At 56.0% G+C, this 15683-nt stretch overlaps 2 protein-coding genes across 2 annotated transcripts in view; both read left to right on the top strand.

Annotated features, from left to right (window-relative positions):
* Notch4 (notch 4) overlaps positions 1–15605 on the top strand; it is a 25090-nt gene extending 9485 nt beyond the window's left edge. Inside the window, exons 12-31 of the mRNA XM_026777822.1 lie at positions 727–886; positions 1933–2078; positions 2297–2449; positions 3041–3158; positions 3374–3461; positions 3980–4130; positions 4454–4638; positions 8358–8610; positions 8806–8918; positions 9931–10454; positions 10877–11260; positions 11363–11538; positions 11917–12142; positions 12272–12347; positions 12606–12729; positions 13271–13566; positions 13879–14026; positions 14447–14544; positions 14700–15275; positions 15397–15605. Coding sequence (XP_026633623.1) covers positions 727–886; positions 1933–2078; positions 2297–2449; positions 3041–3158; positions 3374–3461; positions 3980–4130; positions 4454–4638; positions 8358–8610; positions 8806–8918; positions 9931–10454; positions 10877–11260; positions 11363–11538; positions 11917–12142; positions 12272–12347; positions 12606–12729; positions 13271–13566; positions 13879–14026; positions 14447–14544; positions 14700–15275; positions 15397–15426 — 4025 coding nt within the window. The 3' untranslated portion in view covers positions 15427–15605. The remainder of the gene's footprint in view (positions 1–726; positions 887–1932; positions 2079–2296; positions 2450–3040; positions 3159–3373; positions 3462–3979; positions 4131–4453; positions 4639–8357; positions 8611–8805; positions 8919–9930; positions 10455–10876; positions 11261–11362; positions 11539–11916; positions 12143–12271; positions 12348–12605; positions 12730–13270; positions 13567–13878; positions 14027–14446; positions 14545–14699; positions 15276–15396) is intronic.
* Positions 1–15683, top strand: part of LOC101994656 (RT1 class I histocompatibility antigen, AA alpha chain-like) — a 629094-nt gene that overhangs the window by 45632 nt on the left and 567779 nt on the right. The window lies entirely within an intron of this gene.

Here is a 15683-nt window from a genome sequence, read left to right as displayed (position 1 = left end):
AAAATTATGATATACATATAATTTTACCATTTGTTAAAGACAAAGAAAAAATGTGCAGACTGAGGTGGATTTGGTTGCTTGTCGAAGACAAGACAACCAGGAGCTAACCGAACTGGATGCTCCACTCTGAAGACTGACAACAGGAAAATACCGTCTTTGTCTTCAGCCATTAAACCGACATAAGAAACTAAAGGATGGGAAACTCCGTGCGGACAGTAAAAACACCGCAGTTTACAACATGCAATAATCTCGCATCTGAGCCAGGTGTCAGGGCAGCCTTGCAGCTGTCTGTCACTGTAGAGCAGCGACACCCGGAGTAGAAAGTGGGGTGTTCTGTGCATTCCGAACCAAGGCTGCATGCGGCTGCACAGTCAGGCATCTCAGACTCACGCTGCTCTTAAATTTTGAATTTTTAGTCATTGTATGTTAGAAAAATTTTACCGTTTTCAAAATTCTTGCAACTCCTACATTCAGTTATGAGGCCCCGTGTGTTACCATGGACTGAAAATGGAAAGGCTCCCTAGACGAAGTGACCCTGAGGGCAGAGCAGCTCACTGAACGGGCGAGATAGTGGCTCTGAGCTGCAGGAGACCCAGAGCTGGGGAAGGACCAGGGCAAGGACAGCAGAGACCCAGAAAGGACAGGAGCATGAGGAGTGACCTTTGACCCTCAGGACGAACAGGGGCTTTCTTTCCTCTCAGACTCCTCTCCCGCCCACACTCACAGGCCAGCTTTGTGATGTTCTCTTGTGCACCCCCAACCTGTGCCAACCTGGGCAGCAATGCCAAGACCAGGAAGACAGAGCGCACTGCCTCTGCCCTGATGGAAGTCCTGGCTGTGTCCCTGCCAAGGACAACTGCACCTGCCACCATGGCCATTGCCAGAGGTAAGAGCCTACCACCATGCCCTCCTTCCCATCAGCCTCAGCTAGGACAGAAGACAGCAGGGGGCGGGGTGCAAGTGGGTGGGATGTGACCAGTGGGGGAACAGGAGGGAGATGGCAGCATCCTTGGGGAAACGGAAGGGAGGCACAAGGGAGGCACAGCTGATGAGGAGCACCTATGGAGGGGACCGTATGAGCAGCGTGAAGGTGGCCGAAGACGGCTAGAGGGCAGAGCGGGGAAGAGAATAACTACCAGGGCTGCTTGTCCCTGTTACCTAAACAGCTACTGGGCATCTCTGCGTGGTCACTTCCCGACACAGAACAAGCCAGGAGTGTTATCACAGGACGGTAATCCAAGTAAAGGCAAATGGATCAGGCAGCCAAGGCCGCAGGCAGCTAGATAGTAGGTTTTGTGGCTGACCTGAGCCACAGGAGACCCTGGAGAGAACAGGATAGGGTTGAGGGAAAAGAAAGGAAAAGAAGGAGAGAGAGAATGAGGGACTTGATAGGTCCCTCCCCTTTTTTGTTTGTTTTTTGAGACAGGGTTTCTCTGTAGCTTTGGAGCCTGCTCTGGCACTAGCTCTTGTAGACCAGGCTGGCCTCAGACTCACAGAGATCCGCCTGCCTCTGCCTCCCGAGTGCTGGGATTAAAGGGGTGCACCAGCACTGCCCCCCCTTGTTTTAAGCTAAAAAAAAAAGGAGTGGGGCTTGTAGAAATGGCTCAGAGGTTATGAGCACTGGCCACTCCTGCAGAGGACAGGGGTTTGATGCCCAGAATCTATATGGTGGCTCACAGCCAAAACACCTCCAGTTCAGAGAATCCAGCATCCTCTTCTGGCCTCTCTGGCCTCCACAGGCACCAGGCACACAAGCAGTGCCCAGACCTACTGCAGACAAACTCCCATACACATAGAAACAATAGGTAAACTAGGTCCTTAGAACAGGAACAGAAGGCAAACAGAGTCGGAGCCAAAAAGGAGATGGTCTCAGGGTCCAGTCAACAAGGCAGGAGGGAAAGAGATGGACCGTCTCCTTTTCTTTATGATCAGATCCTCGTGTGTGTGTGATGCGGGCTGGACTGGACCAGAATGCGAGACAGAGCTTGGGGGTTGCATCTCCACCCCCTGTGCCCATGGGGGAACCTGCCACCCCCAGCCCTCTGGCTACAACTGTACCTGCCCCACGGGATACACAGGTGAGTCTCTCCCTATACCGTATACACTCCAGCCTAGGCTCACAAACCAAGGCTGTGGCTGGGCCCTCTGGAGGAGAAGGGAGTGTGGGCTGCGGGGTCACCACAGGTGACTCCTGGGTAGAAGGAGAGGTCGGTGGGACAGGGGATTTTAGGGCACGGTGAGAAAGGCGATGAAAAGCAGAAAGCAAGAGTCTCAGAGTTGCCTGTCCTTCCCTCAGGGCTGTCCTGTAATGAGGAGGTGACAGCTTGTCATTCAGGGCCCTGTCTCAACGGTGGCTCCTGCAACACCAGCCCTGAGGGCTATTTCTGCACCTGTCCTCCGAGTCACACAGGCTCCCACTGCCAAACCCTTATCGACCACTGTGTGTCTGGTGAGTTCTGTCCTGGGTTCTGAACCACAGCTAGGTACAGGGACCAGGCAGGTCACGTGTGTGTGTGTGTGTGTGTGTGTGTGTGTGTGTGTGTGTGTGTGTGAGACATTGCTTTGAAATTTTAACTGGGGCCCCCCCAAAAAAATATATGTGTGTGTGTGTTTGTGTGTGTGTGTGGTGATGGCACAGGACAGGCTCCAAAGTTACAGAGAAACCCTGTCTCAGAAAACCAAAAAAAAAAAAAAGAAAGAAAAGATATTTTAACTGGAGACTGGGGATACAGTTCAGACGGTAGAGAGCACGCCTAGCATCCATGAAGCCTGCTCACTTGTAACCCCAGCTGTGGGGGCTGGGAGAGGAGGATCGGGAGTCCACCCCTGGTTACATGTCCAGCTGAGAAATGGCTCAGAGGGTCAAGGCCCTAGCCACCAAGCCTGAAGCCTGGTCCCCAGGACCCTCTGGTTTTAAATAACTAACTGGACATCCCTAAGCTGTACTGGTGAGCGGCAGACCACCTCTGTGTTGTGTGACCAAGGTCACGGGCCAGCTTATAGGCCTGGAACCCAACCCCTCACAGACTCCTCTCTCCAGCCTCGTGCCTCAACGGGGGTACCTGTGTGAACAAGCCTGGTGCTTTCCTCTGCCTCTGTGCCAGGGGCTTCCAGGGGCTCCGCTGTGAGGGGAAGATCAAGCCCAGCTGTGCAGACAGGTGAGCAGTGTGAGGCCCCCAGGAGGAGCGGAGGAACCCTCAGCCCCCCATTTCTTCTCCTCTCCTTGAGCTCTAGGCTGTCACGGCTCCCCATCCTCTGGATGCCCCTCCTCCAAGGAGCTGACCTACATTTCCCCACAACCCAACTTGTTACCCCACATTACACGATCTCCATCTCCCAGACCTTCCTACCGCACCATCTCTGTCTTCTCCAGCCCCTGCAAGAACAAGGCGACCTGCCAAGACACACCTCAGGGTGCCCGCTGCCTCTGCAACCCTGGCTATACAGGAAGCAGCTGCCAGGTGAGGTGCAATCAGCCAGATGTGCCAAGTGGGAGAGGCTGGAGAGCTCCAGCTAGCGGGGTCTTGGGGACTAAGGGGTAACAGGGAACCTGGGACAGATGTCCACACAAAGGGATGTGAGGAAGCCTAGGGATTAGCTTCTCACTTGGGTATGAGGTGAAGGCAGGAAAGCCGGGCAGGGTGGTGCACACCTGTCATCCCAACACTTGGGAGGCAGAGGCAGAAGAATCAGGAGTTCAAGACCAGCCTCAGCTACATGACAAGTTTGAGGCCATCTTGGAGTAGATGAGACCTTATCCCCCACTCCCACCCAACACCCCAAGAAAGTCTGAGTGTTGGGGTAAGCTGGACGGATTTCAGATGCTGGAGACTGTACTGGAGAGGGTATCGGCTCAACCGATTTGTAAGCAAGTCTTCTTAGAAATGAGAGGCCTTGAGGGAGCCACAGATGGCAGAGGCTCCTCTCTGGGTCTCAGAAGTGCAGGCCTTCCTGTCTCATAGTCTCTTCCAACCCCCAGACTCTGGTTGACTGGTGTGCCCAGAAGCCCTGCCCACACACTGCCCGATGCCTCCAGAGCGGCCCCTCCTTCCAGTGCCTGTGCCTCCAGGGATGGGCAGGACCACACTGTGATCTCCCTGTGTCCTGCCAGAAAGCTGCGGTGAGCCAAGGTACCAGCCCCTGGACCAACCAGGGAGCACAGTGCTCCCCTGTCCCAACCCCCAGGGCAATCACAGAGCTATGTCACAGCCAAAACAACCAAGAGAAACTAGAGAGATTTATCCCACAGTTCAGCACACAGCGCACCCTCACACGGGTCTGCTCTGTGACTACAGTCATTACCAACAGCCCAGGGGGGCCACAGTTTAACACAGCCACTAGCAGCTTGTCTCACCGGAGCCACACAGTACCACCACGGCTAGAGGCTAGAACACCCTGGGATGAACCGACATAACCCAACAGCACCGACATCTCTCCCGTCTGTCTCCCCAAGGCGTGGAGGTCTCTGACCTGTGCCAGAATGGAGGCGTCTGTATCGACAGCGGCTCCTCCTACTTCTGCCACTGCCTTCCTGGATTCCAGGGCAGGTCGTGCCAGGACAGAGTAAACCCCTGTGAGTCCAAGCCGTGCCAGCACGGGGCCACCTGCGTGGCCCAGCCCAACGGCTATGTCTGCCAGGTAAGCGGTCTAGAGGGTAAAACACGACAGCGTGGTCGAGTGGGTGAGAACCGAGTTCACCCAGTCCCCTCTTTGACCCACGCACCCAACCCCCACCAGGTCAGCCATTCCACCGCTACCTCTTTTCCCTTCTTTTATCTATCTATCTATCTATCTATCTATCTATCTATCTATCTATCTATCTATCTATCTATCTATCCATCTATCCATCTATCCATCTATCCATCTATCTATCATCTATCTATCTATCTATCTATCTATCTATCTATCTATCTATCTATCTATCTATCCATCTATCCATCTATCCATCTATCCATCTATCATCTATCTATTTAGAATTCTACCTTCAAACTCCTACAACCCTGGCCTCCACATTTGTTCTTCTGCTGGTTTAGTCTTCCTCCCACCGCCAAGGGGATCTACTAAAACAGAAGCTGGCCTGTCCCTCCCTTATTAACACCTCCAGGGACAGCTTCTCCCAAAGCCCCGCAGGACTGTCTTCCCACTGTCCTCAGGCCACACCTGTTCTTGTCCCGGCTCGTCGTCCTTGTCATGTCCGTGTCCTGTCCCCTACCCCACCACACACACACACACACACACACACACACACACACACACACACACGGCCATGCACTGCTCACCACTCCAGCTGCTTCTCACACACCCAAGGGTTCCTGCCTTTGAACCCCACGCTCTGCTGCTGCTATGCCCAGAGCAGCCTTTCCCTGCCTCTTCCTCTTCCACTGCAGGGTGGCCTGGGGGCCCTTTCCCCACCACACACACAATGTCCCATGTTTCTCAGAGTTGGAGGAGGGCTTCTCCTCATTGGTCCAGGCCACTACCCAGGAGAGGAAACACTGGGACTAAAGAGCAACCAGTCCAAACCCTGTGCTCAGAAACACAACGTTTTTAAATTGTGTGTGTGAGTGCTTTGCCTGTATGTATGTGCGTGCACCACATGCACATGCATGCCCAGCACCTCTAGAGGCCAGAAGATTCAGATCCCCTGGAACTGGAGCTGCTGACAGTTGTGAAACGCCATGCGGGAGCTGGGAATTGAACCCAGGCCTCTGGAAGAGCAACAAGTGCTCTTAATCATTGAACCTCTCCTGCCTCTAAACAGATTTTTTTTTATTTTTTATTTTATTTTTTCTTTAAGACAGGGATTCACTGTGTAGCCCTGGCTGGCCCAGAACTGGCTACTACTAGTCTGTAGACCTGTGCCCAGCAAAGAAATGACTTTGTTTTGTTTGTGTTATTTGCCTTTGTGTTCTATTTTTTTTTTTTGTGGATTTTTCGAGACAGGGATTCTCCGTAGCTGTGGCTTTTTTGGTTCCTGTCCTGGAACTAGCTCTTGTAGACCAGGCTGGCCTCGAACTCACAGAGATCCGCCTGCCTCTGCCTCCCGAATGCTGGGATTAAAGGCATGCGCCACCACTGCCCTGCTTGCCTTTGTGTTCTTAACTGCTCAGCCACCTCTCCAGCTCCTCACCCCTACTATCCACCCACCCCACTTCTGGCCTTGAACTCACTGTGTTGCTTTGGTTGGACAACCTTTAACTCTCCTGGTGCTGGGATGGCGGGTATACACCCTATTTTATAGCTATGGGGATCAAACCCGGGATCATGTGTATTCTTAGGGTTTCTGTTTCTACGGGAATGACAATGGGCACAATAAAGAAACCGAAATAACCACCTCATTCATTCCAAGCTGCAGAGGTTGTCTCCCGGGAAGGAAGAAGTGAGGGTTAATGGGAACTGGAGAAGGGGGCCTTTGAGAGGGGCGGGCTTAGGAGTAGGGACAGCGGGAGCGCTGACCCTGACAACAGACACCAGAGTCTACTGAAGGGCCACAAGTTCTAGTCAGAGGTAAGGAGAGTGACCACCTGCCCTGCCCGTTTTAGCAGGCAGGAACTTTCTTCAGCCCCTGAGGGAAAGGGCATGACCTTGGAAAAAGGACTTTCTTGGGGGGCTAGAGGCTGTGGAGAGTCACCAGGTCCAGGACCAGGCAACTTTTGTTTTTGTTTTTGGGTTTGTTTTTTTTTTTGGTTTTGTTTTGTTTTGTTTTTTGGTTTTTTTTTTGTTTGTTTGTTTTTTGAGACAGGGTTTTTCTGTAGCTTTAGAGCCTGTCCTGGAACTAGCTCTTATAGACCAGGCTGGCCTCGAACAGGAGATCCGCCATGCAACTCTTAAAAGAAAACCATTTAATCGTGGCTGGCTTCTAGTTCAGAAGTTTAGTTCATTATCATGGCATGGAGCATGGCAACAGGCAGGAAGACTTGGTGCTGAGAGGTTTTTTGTTTGTTTTTTGTTTTTCAAGACAAGGTTTCTCTGTAGCTTTGGAGCCTGTCCTGGAACTAGCTCCTGTAGACCAGGCTGGCCTTGAACTCATAGAGATCCGCCTGCCTCTGCCTCCCGAGTGCTGGGATTAAAGGCGTGCGCCACCACCACCAGTCTCGCAGCTGAGAGTCCTACATCTTGATCAGCAGGCAGCAGGAAGAGACAGGGAGCCACTAGGCCTAGCCTGAGTTTCTGACACCTCCAAGCCCACCCCCTAGTGACGCACTTCCTCCAGCAAAGCCACTTCTGCTTCAATGTGGTCACCCCCTACCGGCTTGGGGGGGGGCATTTTTATTCAAACCACCACACAAGGCAAACACTTTTCCCTCTTATTTATGTCTCCCGGCATCGCCATATCTAACCCTTACCAACATGTTCGGACAAAGAGAAGCAGGGTGGGGCTAGGGATGACCCTGTCTCAAAAATGAAGAGAAGAGCACTCACTATTCCCCTCCACGCATTCCCACAGCCTCTGGAGTCTCTGTCCATTTTCTCCTCTCCGAAGCTTCCTTCTGGCATGCCATCTGGCACAGAACTTGTAACTTTGCCCTCACAAAGGAAAAACCGCAGTGTGGCTCTGGGCAGTGCCAGTCTTGCTTTGATCCTCGTCCCTGACGAGGCCGCGTGGCTTTCGAAAGTATCTTCACCTTTTGGCCAACTGTTTCGTTATCTGCGGAGTGAGGATTAAGTGTGACGTTTCTTTAGAGCTGCTAAGAGAACCCTGTGATACCGATTACACAATCAGCACTAGCTCTCTGTCGGCCAAACCTCACTGAACCAGGATGAGCGCTACCCTCCCCTTCTTCTGTGCTACAGAAGACACTGCCTGGCGGGGGAGGTGGCTCAGCCAGGAAAGCACTCGCCTCAAAAGCCTGAAGATCTGAGTTCAGATCCCCAAAACCCGAGTACAAAGCTGGGCTCAGCAACACATGACTGTAATCCCGGTGAGATGGAGGCAGAGTCAGGCAGACCCTGGGGAGTTAGCGGGCCAGCTAGCCTGGCCTGACTGACAAAGCTCCCAGCCAATGAGAGGCCCTGTCTCAAACAAAAGATGGAAAAGCCTGAGGACCAACTCTGAAAAGCCCCCTGGCCTACACACGTGTACACATGCATGTACACACACATACACATGTCACAAGCAGGTATTCAGGGGACGTTTAACAAATCAATGAGAGCGGCTGGGGCGTGAGTTGGTAGGGAAAAGAATGAGGCAGTGCCCAGTGTCACTTGTTTGGGACCGAGGGCTAAGCTCTGTCACGGAAGAGTAGCATGTCATGTTTAAGGCAGGCTGTGAGGGATGAGGGGTGTGACCGTTGATGGGGAGGCCGGCGGACTGCCTTGAGCTCAGCTCATCCAGTGCCTCATCTCCGTGTCTCCAGTGTGCTCCCGGCTACGAAGGACAGAACTGCTCCAAAGAACAGGACGCTTGTCAGTCTCAGCCCTGCCACAACCACGGAACCTGCACCCCCAGGCCTGGAGGCTTCCACTGTGCCTGCCCTCCAGGATTTGTGGGGCTGCGCTGTGAGGGGGATGTGGACGAGTGTCTCGACCAACCCTGCCACCCCACGGGCACTGCAGTCTGCCACTCTCTAGCCAACGCCTTCTATTGCCAGTGTCTGCCTGGACACACAGGTGAGGCCTGGGGTCTCTGGGGCACAGCTAAGACCGGGAACACCCAGACAGTCCCTCGCCCTCTGCCTTCCCCAGAGAAGATGCCCCAGCATCCTCTTGCCCACGTAGTGTGCGCTGAACCGACTGTCAGGAGTAAGTCAAGACAGAGGCAGTGACTGAAGCCAGGTGTGATCTCCAATCTTGCCCCCACCACAGGCCAGAGGTGTGAGGTGGAGACAGACCCCTGCCAGAGCCAGCCCTGCTCCAATGGAGGGTCCTGTGAGGTCACAACAGGACCACCCCCTGGCTTCACCTGCCACTGCCCCAAGGTAAGTGCTGCAACCCCCGTTTCTCTCTAAGGTAAGAATGCCAGAGCCAGAACCCTAGGGCGGTGAGCAGGGGAACCCCGGAGACAGGATAACTGGAGAGGGCCCAAGTTCACCGCGGTTCTCAGAAACAGGGGAAAGGCAACATCAGAGGGCAGCGGTGGTGCAATTTATCCTCCCTGCACTTGGGAGGTGAGGCGGGAGGCTCGAGAGTTCAAGGTCGGGGCTGGAGAGAGGACTCAGAGGTTAAGAGTTCAAGGCCATTCTTGGCTGTGGTGCAGTGGAGGTCGATCCGGGCTACACAGGACTATCTCTAAAGAACAAAATGAAACAAAACCAGCCTTTCCTAGAATGGCTTTAAACTCTGTGTGGGGACAGGTGCGAGTGAGGGCAGGAACTGGCTGAAGCCTCCCTTGTGACAACAAGCTGTACCTTCCTTCATTATCCTAACGTAACACTCAGGAACCAAACCCCTTCCTCTGCTTCTGCCTTCCTCCTGTTTACCCTGGGAAGGAAGAGGAGAGTTTGCGACCTCTCCCGGGACACAGCAAGTGGTCAATTGCACTAGCCGATTAGTCTTCCTGGGCCCTGAAACTGAGCATGGCTGCACAGCCCCGCTTCACCCATTCCCACCACCATGGATGTGGCAACTACGTGTGGAGTCAGCAGGGGCATAGCTGCAACATCCATTACAATTGACTTGATGCAGCCGGGTGGTGGTGGCGCAGGCCTTTATTCCCAGGAATAGGGAGGCAGAGGCAGGCAGATCTCTGTGAGTTCAAGGCCAGCCTGGTCTAAAAGAGCTAGTTCCAGGACAGCTAGGACTGTTACACAGAGAAATCCTGTCTTGAAAAAACAAAAAAAAATAAAATAAAATAAAAATTGACTTCATGCTCTCTGAGGCTCCTCTTGCATATGACAGTCTAGAGCCCTCTGTGCAGGGTTATCCCTGGCGCTTGCTTCAGGAAGACTGACTGTTACAAGGTTCTTTTGTGTTCTCTCCTCTCTGCCACAGGGTTTTGAAGGCTCCACCTGCAGCCACAAAGCCCCTTCCTGCGGCACCCATCATTGCCACCACGGAGGCCTATGTCTGCCCTCCCCTAAGCCAGGCTCCCCACCCCTCTGTGCCTGCCTCGGTGGCTTTGGGGGCCCTGACTGCCTGACACCCCCAGCTCCACAAGGTTGTGGGCCCCCCTCGCCCTGCCTGCACAATGGTAGCTGCTCTGAGATCCCCAGGTCGGGCAATCCTGGCTTTCAATGCTCCTGCCCTCCTGACTCTCCAGGGCCCCGGTGTCAAAGGCCAGGGGAGAATGGGTGTGAGGGCCGAGCTGGTGATGGGGCTTGTGATGCTGGCTGCAGTGGCCCAGGAGGAGGCTGGGATGGAGGGGACTGCTCCCTGGGGGTCCCTGACCCCTGGAAGGGCTGTCCCCCCCATTCCCAGTGCTGGCTTCTTTTCCGGGATGGGCGGTGCCACCCACAGTGCGACTCTGAGGAGTGTCTGTTTGATGGCTATGACTGTGAAACCCCTCCAACCTGCACGTGAGCCTGGAGCCTGGGAATGGGGTGGGATATGGGCGGTGGGGAGACATACATGCCCGAGCTACAGGATGACCACACTGGACTCCAGGGAGAGTCCGTGCTAAGAAAAACCCTGGGTTCCAACCCAGGGATGGAATGACTGACAGTGGGGGGCACAGCCTTTGTCTGGACCCCTGAGAACTCTAAGGTCTCAGGCCTCAGCTTCCCTTCCCCAGACCTTCTGCCACAGAAAACCTCCCCTGGCAACCAGCACTCCCAAGAGAAAGGGTCTTGGACCCTCTTTCTGGGAGAGGGGCAGGATGAAAGGTTGGTTTCAGGAGATGGTGTTTGGCCACCACCCTTAGTCACTAGAGAGCCAGAGGTAACGGAGAGGCAGTGAATCTCTGTGAAGAGCCCTGAGTCCATCTCTCCTCTACCCGCAGCCCAGCCTACGACCAGTACTGCAGAGATCACTTCCACAATGGCCACTGTGAGAAAGGATGCAACAGCGCTGAATGCGGCTGGGACGGGGGCGACTGCAGGCCAGAAGACGGAGACTCGGAGTGGGGGCCCTCCCTGGCCCTGCTGGTGGTGCTGAGTCCCCCAGCCCTGGAGCAGCAGCTGCTGGTCCTGGCCCGAGTGCTGTCCCTGACTCTGAGGGTCGGGCTCTGGGTGAGGAAGGACAGTGATGGCAGGAACATGGTGTTCCCCTATCCGGGGACCCGGGCCAAGGAGGAGCTGAGCGGAACTCGGGATTCCACTTCATGGGAAAGACAAGCCCCTCACACCCAGCCTCCAGGCAAGGAGCCAGACCCCCTTGGTGCCGGGTAAGCAGAGATGGAGGGGAGGGCCAAATGTTAGTTATTTAGATGGAGTAGGAGAAGGGGAGCAGGGGCCAAACGGGGGTCCCTGAAGTGCCTCTTCTCTAGGTTTGTGGTGGTGATGGGAGTGGATTTGTCCCGCTGTGGTCCGGAACACCCTGCATCACGCTGTCCCTGGGACTCCGGGCTCCTGCTGCGCCTCCTTGCTGCAATGGCCGCAGTGGGGGCCCTGGAGCCCCTGCTGCCTGGACCCTTGCTGGCCGCTCACCCTCAAGCAGGGACCAGTAGGTGACCCTACCACCCCCCTTGACCTTTGTGCATGCCATCTCTGGTAGAGATCAAAAAGTGAGACCCAAAATGTTGTTTGAGAAACTTGGTCTCCCTAACACCTCCTCTTTGAAATGAATCTCCCCCTGGGACATGCGTTCAGTGGTCTCCCTATTGCCCTAAGAACTTTTACTAACCTCTGGCATAGTCCTACGACCAGCCTTGGGCTCCAGCTTATTAAAGAACAGTAGCTAGCATTCCTAACATATTGGCTCCCTAAGCATTTTACCGTTAACACGGTTACCTGAGACGGGTAAGGAAACTGAGGCAGGCTACTCCACTGGCCCTGTCTCCCTGAGAATGCGCCCCCTTTGTAACTGTCCGTCTCCTACCAGGGCCACCTACCGAGCAGCTTCCCTGGCCTGTTCTGTGTTCACCAGTGGCTGGGGTGCTTCTCCTGGCCCTTGGGGCTCTCCTTGTCCTCCAGCTCATTCGGCGGCGGCGGCAACGGCGGGAACATGGGGCCCTGTGGCTGCCCCCTGGCTTCATTCGAAGGCCTCGGACACAGCAGGCACCCCACCGGCGGAGGCCCCCGCTAGGCGAGGACAGCATTGGTCTCAAGTGAGACTGGGGAGGGGAATGCCAAGGGTGCTCAGAAATACTGCTGCAGACCTGGAGGGTTTCTGGATGCTGGAGATGCTGATGGGCTCTAGCCTATGTAATTAACCCCTACCTACTCACCTCCTCCAGGACGCTGAAGCCAGAGGCAGAAGTGGATGAGGACGGAGTAGCCATGTGCTCGGGCCCTGGAGAGGAGGGAGAGGAGGTGGGCTGGATGAAAGGTTGGGGTGGGAATGGCGTAGAGGTGCCAAGGCTGGGGTGGGAACAGAATGGTAGTGCCAAGGCTGCGGTGGGAATGTCATGGAGGTGCCTAGGCTGGGGTGGGAGTGGCGTAGAGGTGCCAAGGCTGGGGTGGGAATGGATGGCATGGAGGTGCCAAGGCTGGGGTGGGAGTGGCGCGGAGGTGCATTGGCGGTGCAGAGACAACTCTGTGGCCTTCACTACCCCTTGCTCTTGCCCCAAGGCTGAAGAAACAGCCTCGGTCTCCAAGCGCCAGCTCTGGCCACTGAACAGCAGCTGTGGAGAGCTCCCACAGGTAGCCATGCTGACACCTCCTCAAGAGTGTGAAACGGACACGTGTGGACCTGGTACACAACCAACCTAGAACCCAAAAAAATCCTAGTGACCCTTTTAGAGGCAAAGCCCATTAGTATCCAAACTGGAGTCTTTAGAACAGCGGCTCTCAGAGCCGGGACCTGGGACAGAACAGCACCATGTGGAGATGGCAGGAATAAACTCAAACTCTCAGCAAGCTGCCCTGCGGAGCAACCTAGCCAGCCCTCTAGGCAAGTGCGCCTCAGGTCCAGGCCTGAGAGCCTTGGAGAACGTCCTGCTCTTGTTCCTGCTGAACTGCTAAATCAAGAGCTACATGTACTGCCGAATGCCTTTAATCCCAGCACTGGGGAGGCAGAGGCAGGCAGATCTCTGTGAGTTTAAGACCAGTTTTGGTCTACAGAGTGAGTTCCAGGACAGTCATAGCTACATAGTGAGACCCTTTCTAAATCCCCTTCCCAACTCCTCCCCACCCAAACAAGAGGCAGAGCTTGTCTAACAGCTGCAGTTCTCCTGGCGGCCAAGTAGTTCTTCCTGTGTTCTTTCATGTGGCCTTGTACTCATTCTCACCCACAGATGGGGTGGCACCCCTGATGCCCACAGTCTTCTGTGAGCCAGTGGAATCCACGATTGTCCAGGGGCCGTGGCTGGGAAGTCCTAAACCCTGGAAACCACTGCTGGATAGAGGGGCCTGCCCCCAGGCTCATACTGTGGGCACTGGAGAGACACCCCTGCACCTGGCTGCCCGATTCTCTCGACCAACCACTGCCCGCCGCCTCCTTGAGGCTGGGGCCAATCCCAACCAGCCTGACCAGGCGGGGCGCACCCCACTTCACACTGCAGTGGCTGCTGATGCTCGCGAAGTCTGCCAGGTCAGCCCTCACTGGGGTCCCCACATGAACTAGCAGTAAGCTTGCAAGTGAAATGGAGAGGTCTTCTCTAGGGTCTGAGAAGGAGGAAACTGAGACCCACGATCTGACAGGTAGCGACTGGAGAGGGTTGAAGGGCCTACCATTTAATCCCAGCACCGGGGAGGCAGAGGCAGGCACATCTCTGAGTCCCAGGCTAGCTTGAGCTGCATAGTGAGACCTTGTCTCAAAACCAAACAGACAACAAAAGCATGAGGGGCCTGGCCTAGAAGTCCATGGTAACCCAGGGGTCACAGGCCCTTTCTGTCTCCCCAGCTCCTATTGGCTAACAGACGGACTGCCGTGGATGCACGCACAGAGGACGGGACTACACCTCTGATGCTGGCTGCCAGGTTGGCAGTGGAGGACCTGATTGAAGAACTGATCGCAGCCCGAGCGGATGTGGGAGCCAGAGATAAAAGGGGTATGGTTGGAGCTGGTATGCTTCCGAAATGTTGGGCAGAGCGGGAATGAGGTGAGGTTCAACTAACAGGCACAGCAGGGATTGACTAGAGTGAGTTTTCCCCTTCGCCGTCAACTACATATCTTGCCTCAGTCCGTGAAACTGGGATGTTAGAAGTATCTGCGGGAACGGGATGGGGATACCCCGGTCCCACCGGTCCAGAACAATACCCATTGTCCCTCCCGCGCGCCGCTGACGTCACCAGGGCAACGCTTGCCGCCGACTGTCGGTTGCCAAGGCAACGCTTCCCGCCTCTCTGAGAAACCCAAGTAGTCGTCCCGTCCCCCACCCCTCATCACCAAGGCCAGAACCCGTGGGAAACTGGGACGCAGGAGTCTGGCCCCCACCTGCGGGGTAACCGGCTCCCATGTGGTGCCCTAGGAAAAACCGCCCTGCACTGGGCCGCGGCTGTGAACAACTCCCGAGCGGCCCGCGCCCTCCTCCAGGCTGGCGCTGATAAAGATGCCCAAGACAACAGGGTGAGCCCCTGCCGCAGACGCCCCGCAGAAGCCGAAAGCACGGGAACCCCGCAAGCTCACGGGGGGGGGGAGCGTCTCGTGGGAGGGGACAGCACCCGGTGGGCGGGGACTCCCTGACCGCCCCGCGCCCGGTCTATCCGGTCCCCGCCCCGCAGGAGCAGACGCCGTTGTTCCTGGCGGCGCGCGAAGGAGCCGTGGAAGTGGCGCAGCTGCTGCTGGAGCTCGGGGCGGCCCGTGGGCTGCGGGACCAGGCCGGGCTGGCCCCGGGCGATGTGGCCCGGCAGCGAAGCCACTGGGACCTGCTGACGCTGCTGCAGGGGGCGGGGCCGCCGGAGGCCCGGACGCACGCACGCACCATGCCGGGGGGCGGAGCCGCGCCGCGCTGCCGGACGCTGTCGGCGGGAGCGCGCCCGCGCGGGGGCGGAGCCTGCCTACCGGCTCGCACTAGGTCCGTGGACTTGGGGGTGCGCGGGCGCGGGGGCGCGGTCTACGCGCGCTGCCGGAGCCGGTCTGGAAGCTCCGTAGAGCCGCCCTTGCGCGGCCGCCGGTTTTCCGCGGGCGCCCGTGGGCGACACGGGGCCAGGGCAGCACAGGATGACTGGCCTCGCGACTGGGTGGCCCTGGAAGCCTGCGGCTCCGCCCGCAGTGCGCCGATCCGGCCTTCCAGCCTGACCCCGTCCCCGGAACACGGATCACCTCAAGTTGCCTGGGGTCTTCCAGTCCACCAAGAGGTGCCCTTAAACCCGGGTAGAGAGAGTCAAAACTAGGCAGCTGCACGGAGGGAAGGGAATGACGGGCATTGCGGAAGACTCCAGACTTAATAAGCGCTGTGCTCGCTTGTCCTCCCTATAGAAGATGCACAGCCCCGGGAAGAGGATTTAGGATCTCCGAGTGACACACGTCGAGCTTTCCCTGGAAAATAGAGCAGCTACAGGAGAACAAAGTGGACTTTGAGAATCCCTAAACTGGAACCAAAAACTGTGGGCAAACTGGGTGTAAAATGTGTCTTGTGGCCTTTAATCCCAGCCCTCGGGAGGCAGAGGCAGGTGGATCTTTGTGAGTTGGAGGCCAGCCTGGTCTATAAGAGCTAGTTCCAGGACAGGCTTGAAAGCTACAGAGAAACCCTGTCTTGAAAAACT

This window comes from Microtus ochrogaster, unplaced genomic scaffold, assembly GCF_000317375.1.
Source record: "Microtus ochrogaster isolate Prairie Vole_2 unplaced genomic scaffold, MicOch1.0 UNK87, whole genome shotgun sequence".
Classification (NCBI taxonomy): domain Eukaryota; kingdom Metazoa; phylum Chordata; class Mammalia; order Rodentia; family Cricetidae; genus Microtus; species Microtus ochrogaster.
This window is presented reverse-complemented; position numbering and strand designations above follow the sequence as displayed.